Here is an 18,231-nt window from a genome sequence, read left to right on the forward strand (position 1 = left end):
ATGGGCTTCTTCCATTTTCTGTCTCTGAAGTCCACTCACAAAGCTTTGGTTAACTTGGTGTTATAGTACAAGACACTTCAACCATTCCTAGCTGAAGTAATATCTGGTACATCAAAATGTTTACTTACTTTGAGTGGAGGTTTCCTTATCACATGAGCAACAAGAAAGTTCATACCAATATCTTCACAGTTAAAATTCTTCTCAGCATAGTTGTAGATGGCTCGATGCATCATGTATGTATAAAGGTAACTGTAATGCTAATTGATAAAACAAAGTCAATTAATATTTGTAGTAAAAATATATAAAAAATGAAATAAAATAATTAAATTTCGGATCTAAGTGGTTCCTGAGTTCAATCTTATAATGTGGGGTCTTGAACAAAAATGATCTATAGTCTTGGGTTGGTTAACCCTTTAGCATTTAAACTGACCATTTGGATTGGATTTAATTGTCTATGTTCAGTCCGCTGCAGGATGAAGGCCTCTGCACGTTCTCTCCACCAACCATGTCCTGAGGTGGAGGTTATGAATTTGAGCTTGAAATCATACAGGTTTGATGAGTCTACTCTGCCACACTGGCTTGGCTGAAGGGTGCAGTTGTGTTGTATACTTTTACTCAGGAGTAGTTAAATTGATTACATCGACCCCAGTGTTCAACTGGTACTTTTTTTATCGTCTCAGAAAGGATTGGAAGAAAAGCATTACAAATAGATAAGTTGCTTCTCTGAAATATTCTGGATGATAGCCTAATTCTGTTAATGAGAGTAATTATAGAAGTACTTATCAATGGCATGGTAGACCAGACCATATTGTTGTTAGCTTCTTAAGTACATTGACCGGAGCAAGGCACAATGACTCAATTAACCATGGTGAGTTAGATCATCATTGCTATGACAACAAAAAAATGTAAAAAGACAGACTTACTTAACCCTTTAGCATTCAAATTACTCTAATCAAATATATTGATTATTTATTTACATCGTTTTGTAACTAATTACACATCACCTTGTAGCTTCAAGATTTTAATGGTGTGTTTGTATATTTTTAGAAATACATTGTAGGGTAGATGTGAGAAGTTGGATATGGTCAATTTTTAACATAAAACAAGTAGAATATTTGGGCCAGTAATCATCATCATCACCATTATCATCGTTTAGCGTCCGCTTTCCATGCTAGCATGGGTTGGACGGTTCAACCGGGGTCTGGGAAGCCAGAAGGCTGCACCAGGCCCAGTCTGATCTGGCAATGTTTCTACGGCTGGATGCCCTTCCTAACGCCAACCACTCTGTGAGTGTAGTGGGTGCTTTTTATGTACCAGACGAGGCTGGCAAACGGCCACGATCGGACGGTGCTTTTTACGTGCCACCGGCACGGGGGCCAGCCGAGGCTGGCAACGGCCACAATCAGATGGTGCATTTTACGTGCCACTGGCACGAGACCAGTTGGGGCGGCGCTGGCAACGGCCACGTTCGGATGATTGTCTTATGTACCACCAGCACTGGTATCACAGCTGCAATTTCCATTGATGTTGATCGATTTCGAATTTGATTTTGATTTTGGATTGGCTAGTTTAAATTTTGGATGGCTAGTTTAAATACTAAAGGGCTAAATGTGAAGGACATGTCAACTGTCTTTTATGATTTTCATTGGAAGAATGCCTTTTAATCTTAACATGAGTTACTTTCACGTGGTGAGAAGATGAAACAAAGGCTTTAATATGAATGTCTTGAGATGTTTGGTAAATGTAGTGCAAAGGAAGAGGCCTGAGACAAAGATGAATGAAACCTAGATGCTGCACCACAACACATCTATTTATATACATCACTGCTTACTTGTAGCTTTATGACAAAGCTGAAATGACTCCCATTTTACAGCTTCCTTATTCCCTGTTTTGGCCACTGTGGACTCCCCTCCACATTTCTTAAAATCAAATCTATGTTCAAAGGTTTCCAATCTCATAAAGGCATGGCTGTTTAGTTAAAAAGCTTGCTTTGCTACGGCAAAAAACAGACCACTCTGGAAAACCACCATCCATGAGGGAACGGCGACTTTTGAGTCGAAAAGGTCTGCAGAGCTGGAGGAGAAAAGATGACGACGGAAGGAGCGCCAACAACAACCACGTGTGACTCTCCCTTCTGGCACTAGATGTCCGCACTGCGAACGATCTTTTCAAGCAAGAATTGGTCTCATCGGTCACCTACGAACTCACCAATAAATGTGCGCAAAGACCATCATCCTCGACGTTGAGGGATTGCCATCATCATCATTAGTTAAAAAGCTTGCTTTGCTACCATATGGTTTCAGGTTCCGTCCCTCTTGTACTATAGCCCTTGTCTGGACCAATGCGTTGTGAGTGAATTTGGTTGGCTGAAACTGTGAAGTAGACCATCATATACATATGTAAGCATGTGTGTGCGTCTTTGTGTTTGTTTTGTGTTTGTCCCTCATCACTGCTTGATAACCATTGTTGGTTTGTTTACATCTGCATAACATAGCAGTTTGGCAAAAGAGACCAATGGAATAAGTACCAAACTTGAAAATAAGTGCTGGGGTCCATTCTTTCAACTAAATCCTTCATGGCAATGCCCCAGCATGGCCACAGTCCAAAGACTGACATAAGTAAAAGACAAGGGATAAGAGATACACACAAAAATGAGTTCCCGGATGCAATACAAAAGTAGAAAAAAATACCATTGGAAATGGTATGTCTGAGTTTGACCCTTTAGCATTTAAACTGACCATATCTGGCCTAAATATTCTACCTGTTTTAAGGTCAAACTGGCTAGATCCTGCCTCTTAGACCTATCCTACAATGCCATTCTAAACATAAACAAGATAATGCATGATTAATTCCAAGCAATGTAAATAAATAAGCACTTCATTTGACAGAAGAATCTGAATGCTAAAGGGTTAAGAAACTATTTTTAAGGGGATTATCTAATTTAATTCTAAGTAAAGCAAAAAATTTAATTGCTTTTAAGGGAGGGATATATTTCATACAGAAAAAGGAGATAAAAATATATTTTATAAAACATTGTTCCCCTTTTTTCTTTTTTTTCTTCTCCTTTTTATCATCATTATTATTATTATTATTATTATTATTATTATTATTACTATTATTATTGTTATACATACATACATACATAATAATGATAATAATAATGATAATAATAATAATAATAATAATAGTAATAAGTGGGTGTAAACACATGAACAAAATAAGAATAAACAAATTACACGAACGTATATAAACAGGAGATACAAATATTAGAAGCATCCCCCTCCCCCTCACACTAACTAAACATAGACGCACATAGAGATATACGCATGCGCAAATGAAGACACATACAATAGAAATACAAAATGGCTGACGGTTAGTAAGGAGGGACACACAAATACGAAAGAAGAAAGCAAAGGACCATTGATGCGGTCACAGGAGTGTGACGAAAGAAATCTGGCTGAAATAAGATTAAGATTAATGCAAAAAATATATAACTTGAAGCAAACTAATACGAAATATATAGTGAACTAATAGCATAGCCCAGTGTTGCCCGGGTATTATAGAGCCCCTAGTAGGCAACGACTAATCCCAATCTAGTCCTTTCCCTCTAGGGAACGAAGGCGCATGTGTAGGTTGCAATGTCTTCTCTTCACTCCCAAATAACTATCAAACAGCTATCGATAATTCAACCCAACCAATTCCTACCAGGAAGAAATTACATTCGAGACTTTACCCCCAACACCGCCACTTCTGCTAATAGCAGCAAGTTATTCGAATACATTTTTTTGTTTAAACTTTCTTTATAACTACCACCCCAAACGTTTTACCTTAAATGTTTGACGTACCCTAAGGGTCCTCGGACGCTACTTGCAAACTCTTGGTTTATTATAAACCGCTTTTGTCGTGTGCACCAAAAAACCTTTTCCATTCGTTTGTTCAGTTTGGTCACTTTTGACTTTTTCGTTGTTGTCACTCACATTGCTGCCCGCTTTTTTGCCGTTTTTGTACATTTTTATACATTTTGGGATACTTACCCCACGTGTTCCGAGAGTTAAAAAGGTCGAGTTGCGTCCTCTAGACAGTCTGTGGTTTGTGTTTAATTCACAAATCGATTTGCTATGTGTGCCACATATGATTTAATTAACCGATTTTTTCCAGTAATAAAGTATCCTATTGGAATAAAAAGGGCCATATAGCTCCTTGGAGCAGACATGATGCTCGCTGTGAATTTTAAAAACAAAATTCCTGCCAATTTGTGAAAGATATTGTCGAAAATATGTCATCTTGAATTTGAACGCGATTTCCCAAAATGGCATGATTTTATCGATTTTTTTCTGATGGTAAGGTATTGCATGGAAAACTAAAGCCAGAATTAAGTTTCTTAGGGTAACATTAAGCTTCACCATGAGTTTGGTGAAAATCGATTGCAAGTTGCGAAAACTACAACAGAAAATGTGTTGCATATAAAAAGCTGATATTCTCGACCCCATGTCGAATTTATCGATTTTTTTCAGAACTGGGGAACTTTTCAAAATTTTCGCTGCATTAGTTTTGAATTATGACATAGGGCTATGTGTGTGTCAAGTTTCATTAGAATCGGTTGAAAGCCGTGGTCAGGGTGAGGGTACAACCTGACAGACACACAGACAGACAAACTGCCGTTTATATAGAGAGAGATGCTAAAGGGTTAAGAAACTATTTTTAAGGGGATTATCTAATTTAATTCTAAGTAAAGCAACACATTTAATTGCTTTTAAGGGAGGGATATATTTCATACAAAAAAAGGAGATAAAAATATATTTTATAAAACATTGTTCCCCTTTTTTTCTTTTTTTTCTTCTCCTTTTTATCATATTCATCATTATTATTATTATTATTATTTTATTATTATTATTACTATTATTATTGTTATACATACATACATACATACATACATTATAATGATAATGATAATAATAATAATATTAATAATAATAGTAATAAGTGGGTGTAAACTCATGAATAAAATAAGAATAAACAAAAACAAATTACACGAACGTATATAAATAGGAGATACAAATATTAGAGGCATCCCCCTCCCCCTCACACTAACTAAACATAGACGCACATAGAGATATACGCATGCGCAAATGAAGACACATACAATAGAATACAAAATGGCTGACGGTTAGTAAGGAGAGACACACAAATAAGAAAGAAGAAAGCAAAGGACCATTGATGCGGTCACAGGAGTGTGACGAAAGAAATCTGGCCGAAATAAGATTAAGATTAATGCAAAAAATAAATAACGCTGAAGCAAAGAAATACCAAATATATAGTGCGTGTGTTTTTATTGGCTAAAGTGGCAAAATGACCATTCCTAAATACAACAATTTTCCTCACCTTGTGAAAGAAACAGGCACCAGTTAACACAAGAGATATTCCATCCACTTGATAGTCCCCCTTGTACAAGAATTTCTTTTCAGATTGACTCCAAGAATGGTATCGCCCTGGAAAGCCAACAAGTCGATCACGATTCTCTCTCCAAATCCTATAATGACAATCCAAAGAAAAAAAAACAATATATTATTGACACACAAAGCTTGAAAATTTGGTGGAGTGAGTTTATGGATTATACTGACCCCAGTACCCAACTGGTATTTATGTTATTAATCCTGTAAGAGATGAGAGGCGAAGTTGACTTTATGAACTCAGAATGCTAAGTATTTTGTCCAACGTGCTAATGAATCTGTCAGCTCATTGTTTTACTCGAAAAGACAATATTTATTTTTTCTATTGATACACAAAATCTGAAAATTTGGAGGAGGCTTTTAGGGTTTGAGTTGATTACACTGACCCCTATCAATCTTGTAAGGAACGAGAGGCATTTTGTCCGGCAAGCTAATGATTCTGCCAGCTAACCTCCTTAATCTAAAACACAATATTAAGACCACAACATCAAAGGGAAAGACAGCACAGTGGTGGAGATTATTAATGTTTGCCCTTCCCTCTTTTTACACACACACACACACACACACCACACACACACACACACACACAAACACACACACACACACACATACATACATACATACATACATACATACATACATACATACATACATACATATGTATGTATATATATATATATATAATTATAACAATGAGGGTCTTTGCAACAAGTTGCTAGACCACATACCGGAAGTATTAGAAATAGTAGTATTTCTAATAACAGAAGTATTTCTAATACTAAATGATACCATGGCTTTCAAATAAAGAATAATAAAACAAACACCAGGTAAAAATCATATATAAAAAATATAAAGTACACAGGGCCTGCCCACAAAACTCACATAAAAGTTGACTAAAAATTATTTAAATTTGTATGCAACTATGAACATTATATTTATTTGAGCGTGGAAGGTGTTTGTAAGCCATTTAAGAAACAGACAAAAGCCATTTGCGTCAGTGAACACACGATCTCAGATCAAAACACTTGTTATACAAATACATCTCTGTAATATATTTATTGGGTCGTCTAGAAAGTTTGTGCCGATTTATAGTAGCTTACATTTCGACTTATTTTAGAACATGGTTGAGTCCATAAAATAGGATTTGACTACACCTCCATTTAGAGCACAGTTTAAGCTATCTTTTCGTGGAAGAAAGTTTATGTTCCTATAACCTGTGTTAATTCTGTAACCCTTTAAAATGGAAGATAAGAAAGTTCATTTTCGGCACTTGATGATTTGGGAACCAGACAAAAATTGCTGCAGCTCAGCTGGGATGTGTTACCCCACCCTCCACATTCACCAGATATTGCTCCTTCAGATTTCCACTTATTCAGGTCCATGCAGAATAGTCTTAATGGTCAAAATTTCAATTCCTTGGATGACGTAAAAAGATACCTTGATGAATTGTTTGCCATGAAACCACCTCAATTCTGGGAAGATGGTATTTTCAAGTTAAAGGAAAGATGGAGATGCATTGTGCAACAAAATGGTTCATATTTGGTTGATTAAAAATGTAATGGCAAGTATTTATTGACCTTTTTCTCTCCTTTAAAAATCGGCACAAACTTTCCGGACAACCCAATAAAATGTAAACGTTAGTATAGTTATAATCCATGATAATTGCAGGAGCATGACATGAATCTAATCGGGTAGCTAGTCGACATCTTCACGAATCATTCCAAAACGTAATTCAACATCCAACATCTATGGCCATTTCGGGAGTTCATTGTCATTGCCTCCATGCATGCTATATGCGTCTTAGGCAATGGCCCCCTCATCAGGATGAACAGAGTTTCAATGGGTTACACATTTTAAAGTTACTGTATGGGCTTGAACTGCTATTTATAATACAACTTTTAACCGGATTAGTCCAAAAATACTAAAAAAAAAACCCCAGTTTTTAAAAAATTTAATTATATGGCAAACAAACTAGGTGGCTTCCATTCGTGTGAATTTAAATATCCGGTTTCAAAATCTAGTAATGTAATACTATTTAACTCCTTTAATCGTTTCCCTATATATTTATACAAAAGTCGAAGAAAATTTATGATTACAGGAGAGTATTAGCTCAGTGAATTTATTTAATGTTTTAGGTCCAAAAGTTTTGAGAATGGCATGAGATTCCCTTACAGTAACTTTACGGATTCCATGGACAGCGAGGCTCACCAATGGAGAAGTTCTTAAGCAGATCAGGCCGAAAATGTCACTAGAAGCTAGGATCACCAAGCATAGATTGGTATATTTTGATCATATTATGCGGAGGAAATCCCTGGAGAAGGACATCATGCTTGGAATGGTCAGTGGCAAGAGAGGAAGAGGCCGACCAAGAACCCGCTGGCTTGACACCATCAAGAGTGATACCGGAATGGACATAGCCAATCTGAAAGAAGCGGCCCAGGATAGAACTGACTGGAGGAAACTGATCCATGGAGTAACCGAGAGTCGACTTCGACTGAGCGGATAGATAGATAGAACTTTAAAATGTGTAACTCTTTGAAACTCTGTTCATCCTGATGGGGGGGTCATTGCCTAAGACACGTATAGCATGCATGGATGCAACAACAATGAACTCCCGAAATGGCCATAGATGTTGGATGTTGAATTACGTTTTGGAATGATTCATAGTTGGATATAATTTTCATTTTAAATACTTTCCTCTTTAAATTTTTAGTTGATTTGCTTACTGTAATAATCTTTTTTTAGATAATTTTTAGTCAACTTTTATATGAATTTTTAAAAACTTTATTGTACTTATCTACTGATTCTTTCCCTGGATTTGTATTGATCTATGACCATCGTTCCCTTAACGCAAATCATAAATGGCAACACGCTGAGTATATCTACTGCTAGTGGATAAAACTGGGTGAGCTTATTCTCTGTAATGGAGCTAATATTTTCAACAACCACAACTCATTCTGGAAATTGGCTGACGGACGGGCCGGTCAAGTTGCTTGGAGTCTGGTTCGGTTCGGACCTGCAAACGAAGAAGAACTGGGACGAGATAACCAGTTGGTTGGCCACTCTCTCCAGGCAATGAGCAGAGAGGAAGCTGTCCCTAAAAGGTCGGGTGGAGGTGGCGAACGCGTACATCGCGCCCGTCAACTACTACCACCTGACCGTCGTGCCTTGTCCCGACCCTATCATCACCAAACTGGAACGCATCTTCTTCTGTTTCTTCTGGAAAGGAAGCGTTTGGATAGTCCGGCGATCCGTTTGCTACCAACACCTGCTGAAAGGTGCCCTGAGACTGCGACATCTCTGGCTCTACATAGACGATGGTGAACAGATGTGGTCACCGTTTGCTTGAAGCGCTTTCCCGCAGCTGGTCTCCATGACCGAGTTGCAGTTGTGAATTGAATTATCTATTTGAAAATATAGCCATGAAACGTGCGTAATGTTTTTACTACTGTTTACTATTTATTATACTTTATTGATTTAAAATAATTTTTTTTATAGTATATGTTTTCTATATGGTGTGAATAACATCTTTCTTTATTGAATTGTTTAATATTGGTTTTTCTCTAAATTATATACATATATTACATATTGTGAAATTTGATTTTAAATTGTTAAATTGAATTTTTCCCTGTAAGTTTTGGAATTATATTCCCTATTATTATTATTATTTATTATTATTATTATTATTATTATTATATTATTATTATTATTATTCTATGTTTGACTTTTGCTTTATATTTGTACAAGTTGGCTCCAAGTCTCACCCAGAGACCTCAAGAGACAACAGGGTTGGAAGTTCATGTTGTTGTTATGCCTAGTGTGCCATATATTTGGGGGGGTGGGGGTGTTGTACTAATGAATGTCTAAAAAAAAAAGTTGTATTTTTTTGTTTTTTTTTAAACCGAAAATTATGTTTGTTTTAAACCTTGAGATTACATAGAGAGTATTTTGCGTAGGATATGAGCATTTCCCATGAGCACTATCTTTTGAACTTCTGCCATTTTTGGGTTTCCTGGTATCTGAGTTAGGTAGCTATCAGCCCCTTTTGCTATCATTCCCAGGGCACCTATGACAACAGGTATTGTTTTAGTCTTCAGCTTCCACATTTTGCTGATTTCTATTTCAAGATCTTTATATTTGCTCAGTTTTTGGTAGGTCTTGACAGATACGTTTATATTATTATTATTATTATTATTATTATTATTATTATTATTATTATTATTATCATTATTATTATTATTATTATTATTATTATTATTATTATTATTATTATTATTATTATTATTTTTTCCTTTCTTCAAATTTTCTTCCGTTTCTCGCCGAGTGTTTTCCATACACCTAGGGCAGAGAAGGGCATTGTATGCATACCCAGATTACACGCGCAAATTCACAGATAAAATATGTATTTAAAAATTAACAAATAAATGAATTCATGGATGGATGTTATTTTCACAGCGATATGGCTCTTCTCAGTACATGAGCCGTTCCAGTTAATGCGATTTTTTGCACTTCCTGTAGGGATGGTGAGCCTGGAATCACTTTCAAATAGGTTTCAGTACTTTTTTTTTTATCATTCCTAGAGATTCTACAATCACTGCTACTGTAGTCCATCATCATCATCATCATCACCATCACCACCACCACCACCACACCACCACCACCACCACCACCACCACCCTCATCATCATCATTATCATCATCATCATTATTATTGTTGTTGTTGTTATATATATATTCTTTTATTCTTTTATTTGTTTCAGTCATTTAACTGCGGCTATGCTGGAGCACCGCCTTCAGTCGAGTAAATCAGCTCCAGGACTTACTTATTCTTTGTAATCCTAGCATCATTCATCATTGTTCGACCGTGGTCAAGACAATGGAATTTACCATGCTACGCCAGACTTCACGGTCCATCATGGCATTACGGAGGTCCTGTTGCTGGATGCCTGTATCCCTGGAGATTACATCAGGGTAGGAGAGTGTGTGCCCTCTGGTATTGCGTGTAGATGGCTTCCAGAGGAGAAGAGTAGAAATTACCTCTTTTTCAGCTCTACAACAATGTCCAGCAAATTGGACTCTCTTACCTTTCACAAGAGATGACACAGGTGGTAGATTCCCATATATTTGCATAATCCTAGCACTTATTCCATTGGTCACTTTTGCCGAACCACTAAGTTACGGAGACGTAAACACACCAACATCAGTTATCAAGCAATGTTGGAGGGACAAACACCCACACACACACACACACACACACGCACACGCACACGCACACGCACACACATATATATACATATACGATGGGCTTCTTCCAGTTTCCGTCTACCAAATCCACTTACAAGGCTTTGGTTGGCCCAAGGCTATAGCAGAAGACACATACCCAAGGTGTCACGAATAGGACTGAACCCAGAACTATGTGGTAGGTAACCAAGTTACTTACCACACAGCTACTCCTGTGCCTAGAAAAATAACGTCCCCTGGGTGGGTCTTCTTTCAGTTTCCGTCCACCAAATCTACCCACAAAGCTTTGGTTGGCCTGAAGCTATTGTAGAAGACATTTGCCCAAAGTATCATGTAATGGAACTGAACCTGGGACTACGGGGTTGGAAAGCAAACTTCTTAATATACAGCCATGTCTTATATGAACATATATTCTTTTATTCTTTTAATCCTTTATTATTGTACTTGCTTCAGTTATCTGACTGTGCCCATGATGGAGCACCACATTTAGTTGAAGAAATCAACCCCAGGATTTATTCTTTGTAAGCCTAGTACTTATTCTATTGGACCGTAGTCTGAGATGGACGTTTCGATTGCATGGGAGTATCTGATAGTAGAGTGGGGTGCAAAAGCATCAAAATCCTGCTCAGATGCTTTCTTCTGTCTGACAGATACCAACTAAATAACACGAATGTACCAATGTGAACTTGGACAGATTGCATCGATTCATCTTGATCGCACTTAGAGTATTTTGTAGGCCAGCGGATAAGGATAGTATAGGTTGACCATAATTTCACATGGTCGGCTACACAGTGCATGACCTTGCAGGTGGGGCCCAGTTAGAATTTTCTTCTGGTCGAGTAGCTCATCCCACTCAAAAGGTCCCTGAATAAGGGTTGTTTAAGGATGTCGAACGAACCACCCATGTTTCAAAAGGTGAATTATCCAAACCCCAAAGAATCCCTCTCAACACATGGCTATGATGCTCCCCCACTACCTCTGCTCATGATCAGAGATGCACATATCATCAGCCACTAAGGGACATGCTCAACTGGTTAAGGTCAAACAACTGACAAGCAAATCTGTGGTATTGAGCACAATATTTGCTGTAGCCCATCTTTTATACCAAGACAAAACAATGTACATGATTACACTTCCAATCAGTTTAGATCAGAAGCCATGAGAGCCACTGCCTGGTACTGTATCAGGGCTTATTATTATTATTATTATTATTATTATTATTATTATTATTATTATTATCATTATTATTGTTATTGCTATTGCTATTATTATTATCATTATTATTATTATTATTATTATTATTATTATTATATTATTATTATTATTATTATTGTTGTTGTTGTTGCCATGAGGATGCATAGCCTAGTGATTAGAGCCTTGCACTCATGATCGTGAAATTGTGGTTTCAAATCCTAAACCGGGTGGTGTTTTGTGTTCTTGAGCAAAACACTCATAGGTTGTCTTCGACGGGAGAGTCCATCATTATTTTTATATGGGTGGCAAGCTGGCACAATTGTCGGCATGCTGGGGAAAATGCTTAGGAGCATTTCTTCCAGCTCTTTACGTTCTGAGTTCAAATTCTAACGAGGTTCACTTTGCCTTTTATCCTTCCAAGGTCGACAAAATGAGTACTAGTTGAGCACTAGGGTTGATGTACTTGATTTGTGCTCCCTCCACCAACCCCTCCCCCCAAATTACTGGCCTTGTGCTCCCTCCACCAACCACCCCCCAAATTACTGGCCTTGTGCCAAAATTTGAAACCATCATTATAATTATCTTGAATAACACTGTGTAATACAACTTTTGTTCTTGGGTAGCATTGATTTAGCCTTCAAGTGACGCCACCCCGCTGGCTAAGCGAGCAAGCCAACAAACACACACAATAAACACACACAACGCCCGGTCTGGGAATCGAAACCGCGATGCTCCGACCGTGAGTCCGCTGCCCTAACATGTATATATATATATATATACATATATATATACATATATATATATATATATATATAATATATATATATATATATATATATATAAAACTCAACTTGTGTGTCTGTGTGTGTATCTGTGTATGTGTCTGTGTGTTTAACTTCCCGGCACATCTCCTCCTAGCCAACAAATCGTAGAACCACAAAAAATGGGTCACTTAAAGTTTAGGCGAATGAAAATTGAACTGTTGAACTGTTCCGAAATTCATCTCGCAAGTGCAAAAATCGATAATGTGTTTGTTTAGGCCTTATCCCATGCATTGAATAGTGAACTTTACTCAGTCAGCTGTTTGACGTGAACTGTGTTCACCACGCGTGCAAGCATGCGTAAATTGCATGAAAAATAAAAAAAATCAAGATATAAAAACGAATCGCCGGAAACATTGTAGAAATTCGGCAAAGAAATGAATTTTCGGGATGTAGCCTGGAGGGTTTTTTCTTATTAATCGTTTGGACTTTGTGAACACATACCAATTGTTTTCATTACATTTTTTAAGCTTTGAATTAAATGTGACCATTGTGCGGTGAGTCTGCAGTTTGAATCACTTTAATCAAAATTTAGCTTGCCGGATTTTTGATCATCACGATACATCAGCGACTCCCTGAAACTCTACCCTGAAATCCCCGTTGAGCCGGGCAATACTGCTAGTATATATATATATATATATATATATATATATATATATATATTTATAAATGAGGGTGAAAAATTGATATTAATTTAATAATACCATTAATTTAACACCGAGTGGCTTAGCACAAAAAACTATGGAGAAAATACAAATTTATACATAAATTATTAGAGAGTTAACCACTATGTGGATAACTCTAGTGCTAAAAATAGCTCCGATAGTATAGCCACAGAAAAGATGTTTCCAACTAGAATTAACATACATTTAACGGAAGGAAAGTGAAATACAACGAATAAATAGATTGACCCTGAACAAATTGTTTCATTACTAATGTAATATGTAGTTTTACTTACATACACATCTATAAATCTTCAGCAGAGGTTTGTCTTAAATGCAATTAATTAGATCGACCCGAGCGTCAAAAACACGAGCGGTTTAACGAATTGCATTTTTAGTTATGCCTCAAATTCCGCGCCAAAAGCATGCATATATATATATAGCAGAAGCGACTCCAAGTTATCAGCATCACTCAGGCCCATCACAGATTTCGCATAAGACACATGAATTTCCTTGAAGAATTTCATGCTTTTCTGCAATATTTCTAGCCCCAAAGGCTTATTTTTTATACCTAGCACCATGTCCTTCTCCATTTCTAAGTTAACTGTAAAAATAAAGCAACCCTGCAAAACATAACTGATCTTTACACACAGCTACACAGAATAACAACAATCAAATAATGACAGCAGAGTGCACAACAAACATCAGCGATCTGACTGTCACCCGTATTCTTAACAAGAAATGCCAGTTAGTCTTTTGCACCTACCAGGCTCATTCGTATTATCCTGAGTTGCTGGATAATTTTTCCATTCCTTTAAGAATATTATAGAACGGAACATTTTCGAAGATTGGAATTTAAATCCTAATGTCTAAAGTAAGTTATAGTTTCAAGAAAACATTGAAATTGAATTATTTATTATTATTATCAACAGAGCTAATAGCCCTGATTTTTCTCACGTTTATGCTTATTGTAACAGCTATATTTTCTATTGCTGGGGGCGGTGAGCTGGCAGACACTTTAGCGCACCGGGCGAAATGCTTAGCGGTATTTCGTCTGCCGTTACGTTCTGAGTTCAAATTCCGCCGAGGTCGCCTTTGCCTGTCATCCTTTCGGGGTCGATAAATAAAGTTCCAGTTTCGCACTGGGGTCGATTTGATCGACTCAATCCCTTTGTCTGTCCTTGTTTGCCCCCTCTATGTTTAGCCCCTTGTGGACAATAAAGAAATGTATATTTTCTATTGCATTGAACATCCTACTCCACTGTTATTTATGTCACTTCATTAATAGACATTATCCAGTTCCTATAGGGAGCCTTAGACACTTATATATATATAAATACATATTGCACACACACACACACACACATTTAAATGAATAAAACATGTAGAAAAATGAAAAAGAAAACATGAAAAAGAAGCCATTACCGGAAAGCTAGAAGAATGTTTTTCTGTGGTAGAGTGAAGTCATCATCTAGACTAAAAATTGCATCAGTTCTTATAATGTCGAATGGCAAAAATCGATTATTTAGACTGTTCTTACCACATGCAACAACCTGTTTGAACAAAAAGATTTTAGGAAAGACAGAGTTTTAGAACAAGATTAAATATTAAAGCTTACTCTAAAAATATTCCCAAAGTTCTCAGTGAGATGAAAGAAACCATCAAACATTGAAATTGGGTCTCTACCAGTCATATGACCTACTAAAAATCACTACAGTGAAATCTAATTCAGGCATCTAATTAGCCATCTTAGATAATGTGTTTTTACATTTCCACAAAAGGATGGAGTGATGGTCGCAGCTGGTATGTTCTCCTGCTTAATAACCGTGGCAAAACAATAATGAAAATTTCGTGAATAATTGATTAACGAAAATGTTGCCCACATCACACTTAGTAGGGACGTGTGGCTTTGTGGTTAGGGTGTTGGATCGATGACTGCATGATTGTGGTTTCGATTCCTGAACTGGGCAATGTGTTTCGTTCTTGAGGAAAACACATCACTTTACATTGTTCCAGTCCATTCAGTTTGTAAAAATAAGCAATCCTGAAATGGAATGGTGTTCCATCCAGTGGGTAATATATCAAGTAATCACATGACCAACTAGACTATGAGACGTTGCTACACATCGCTGGTTACAATGCACTTTACATCATTTTCGCCTTCGAATGATGCCACCCTGTTGGCTAGGAGAGCAGTGCAATGTTCCTCCCCGGTTCTGATTGAAAGGGGGACTGAAGCAATGTGAAATGAAGTCTTTTGCCCAAGAATACAGTGTTCCACCTGGTCTAGGAATTGAACTCGCGATCTAGCAGTCAAGACTGCAATAACCTAACCACTTGACCGCATGGTCCCAGAAGGTAATATATACTCCACAGGATCTGTGGAACTGGTTTTGTGACCGTATGTAACTCAGGAAGAAGCTTTATACTTTATTCATCACTCTCGGTGTTGTTGTTGTTGTTGTTGTTCAAAGGTGAACCTGAATTGAGCAGACTTATAATTGAGGACATTCCAACTTTGGCAATCCTGTCTATTTCCTTTTTCTAGATATATAGTTTCAGGCATATATAGTTTCTTATGTGGTTAAGAAGAACGCTCGTGACCATGTTGTTTTCAGGTTCAATCCCAATGTGCTGTACCTTAGGCAAATCTATTACGAACCCCAGGCCGACCAATATCTTGTGAGTGAATTTGGTAGAAGGAAACGGCATGGAAACCTGTCACACATACACACATACATATATATATACACACACACACACACACACATATATATATATATACAAATATATATTTATTTATTTATATATATATATATATATATATATATATGTACAATAAATTCAGGGTGAATACTTGATAAATGTAAGCACCTGTATATGCCAGATAGTAGCATAGGTGAGAGGATATATGTATCAAATGAAATAAAATGAAAAACAGGATACAAAGGATGTTGCGATACATATGTTTCGAGCTTTATAGAACAACTTATTCTTACATCAATGCATAATCGACATAACAGATAGTTCAAAAGCCCTCTTCAGCCGCATGCAATTGCTACACCAAAGACTTGTATCACATTATGAAAGGTTTGAGAAAAAACATTTGATATTGTTTATAATGGTAGGTAAACCATATATATATTTATATATATATATATATATATATATATATATATATATATATATATATATATATATATATACATATATATTTACACATATGTGTATTAATATTCATGTATGTACGTACACACACATATTATATAGACACACACACACGCGCGCATGCATGAATGCATGCATGCACGCACACGCCCGCACACACACACACACACATGTAGTCAACAGATGAGATCCACAGATTCTCAGATTAGAAAGCAATTAGTAACATTCAAATAATTTGAATTCAGCCTCTGATGTCTTTACGAGGGACCAATTTCGCGGGGTAAAGATTGGCTATAAGAGGAATCAAGGTGAGAAGATATGCAAGCAATTATGTGAATAAACAAATTAAATATATATATAGCCTGAATTTTACCTGCTCATTCCAAAATTTTGGATTTCTCTTTGTATACACAGCAATCTCTGCTGTTATCCATAAGCTGTAACACAATTGTTTTTACTTATCGAACTTCAATACGGGAAAAATTTACAACCTTCTATGTAAATAAACCGCTATTGTTTCTGAAAGTTGTTTTTTATATCTTCTACAAACTGCTCAAACCTTACTTCATCCTATACCTTGATCCTTGCATCTTAACTTCACATACCTATATATATATATATATATATATATATGAATAAAGAAATTCACGTCAGAAACACGGTTGAAGCGACCTATCCAGAGGTAGAAACTCCGGGTTAATGTGCAGTAATTTGTGTGATATAGCTGAATAAATAAATAAATGGAGTTGAACGAAGATGTTAATAAAATTCCTTTACTTTCGACATATGTTTCGAAGACAACATAGTTTAATTCCAAAGGATTCAACGGTGAAAGATTCAATCTTCTCATCAGGAAAGAATAAAACCATGTTGCTTCGAAACATATGTCGAAAGTAAAGGAATTTTATTAACATCTTCGTTCAACTCCATTTATTTATTTATTCAGCTATATCACACAAATTACTGCACATTAACCCGGAGTTTCTACCTCTGGATAGGTCGCTTCAACCGTGTTTCTGACGTGAATTTGCTACCCTGGTAACAGTTCATTGAATTTTCCATGTTAACGGTAAACATAGGATGATTCATTCACCCATCGAAATATATATATATATATATATGTATATTATACATAGTACTGTTCCATTAGTGATAAGATCACATCTATCAATCTATCTATCTGTCTGTCTGTCTGTCTGTCTGTCTATCTCGCTATCTCTCTATCTATCTATCTATTTATCTATCTATCAATTTATCTCAGTAATGGCTGAACGCTAAGAAATTTGCTGTTCGACCACATGTAATCTTGGGTTCAGTCCTGCTGTGTGGAACCTAAGGCAAGTGTCCTCTACTATAGCCATGGGCTGACCAAAACCCTGTAAGTGGATTTGGTAGGTGGAAACTGGAAGAAGCCCATCTTGTATACAAACATATGTATAAATCTATGTGTGTGTGTCTCTGTTTGTGTTTGTCCCTGCACCAGTTTGATAACTGTTGTTGGTTTGTTTATGTCCCCTTGACATAGTGATCTGGTATAAAAGTCCGGTAGAAAATTACCAAGCTACAGGCGCAGAAGTGGCTGTGTGCTAAGTAGCTTGTTTACGAACCACATGGTTCAGAGTTCAGTTCCACTGCGTGGCACCTTGGGCAAGTGTCTTCTAATATAGCCTTGGGTCGACCAAAGCCTTGAGAGTG

The 18,231-nt window shown here is 36.7% G+C and overlaps 1 protein-coding gene across 2 annotated transcripts in view; it reads right to left on the minus strand.

Moving 5' to 3' along the window:
- The window catches only part of LOC115223714 (exostosin-like 3), a 46,256-nt gene that overhangs the window by 4,610 nt on the left and 23,415 nt on the right, over nt 1–18,231 (minus strand). For both annotated transcript variants that reach the window (XM_029794390.2, XM_036512374.1), the window contains 3 exons: nt 14,794–14,921; nt 5,383–5,530; nt 129–257 (listed from right to left, as the gene is read on the minus strand). In XM_029794390.2, the coding sequence (XP_029650250.1) occupies nt 129–257; nt 5,383–5,530; nt 14,794–14,921 (405 nt within the window). The remainder of the gene's footprint in view (nt 1–128; nt 258–5,382; nt 5,531–14,793; nt 14,922–18,231) is intronic.

Source organism: Octopus sinensis, linkage group LG23 (genome assembly GCF_006345805.1).
Source record: "Octopus sinensis linkage group LG23, ASM634580v1, whole genome shotgun sequence".
In the NCBI taxonomy this organism is placed as follows: Eukaryota; Metazoa; Mollusca; class Cephalopoda; order Octopoda; family Octopodidae; genus Octopus; species Octopus sinensis.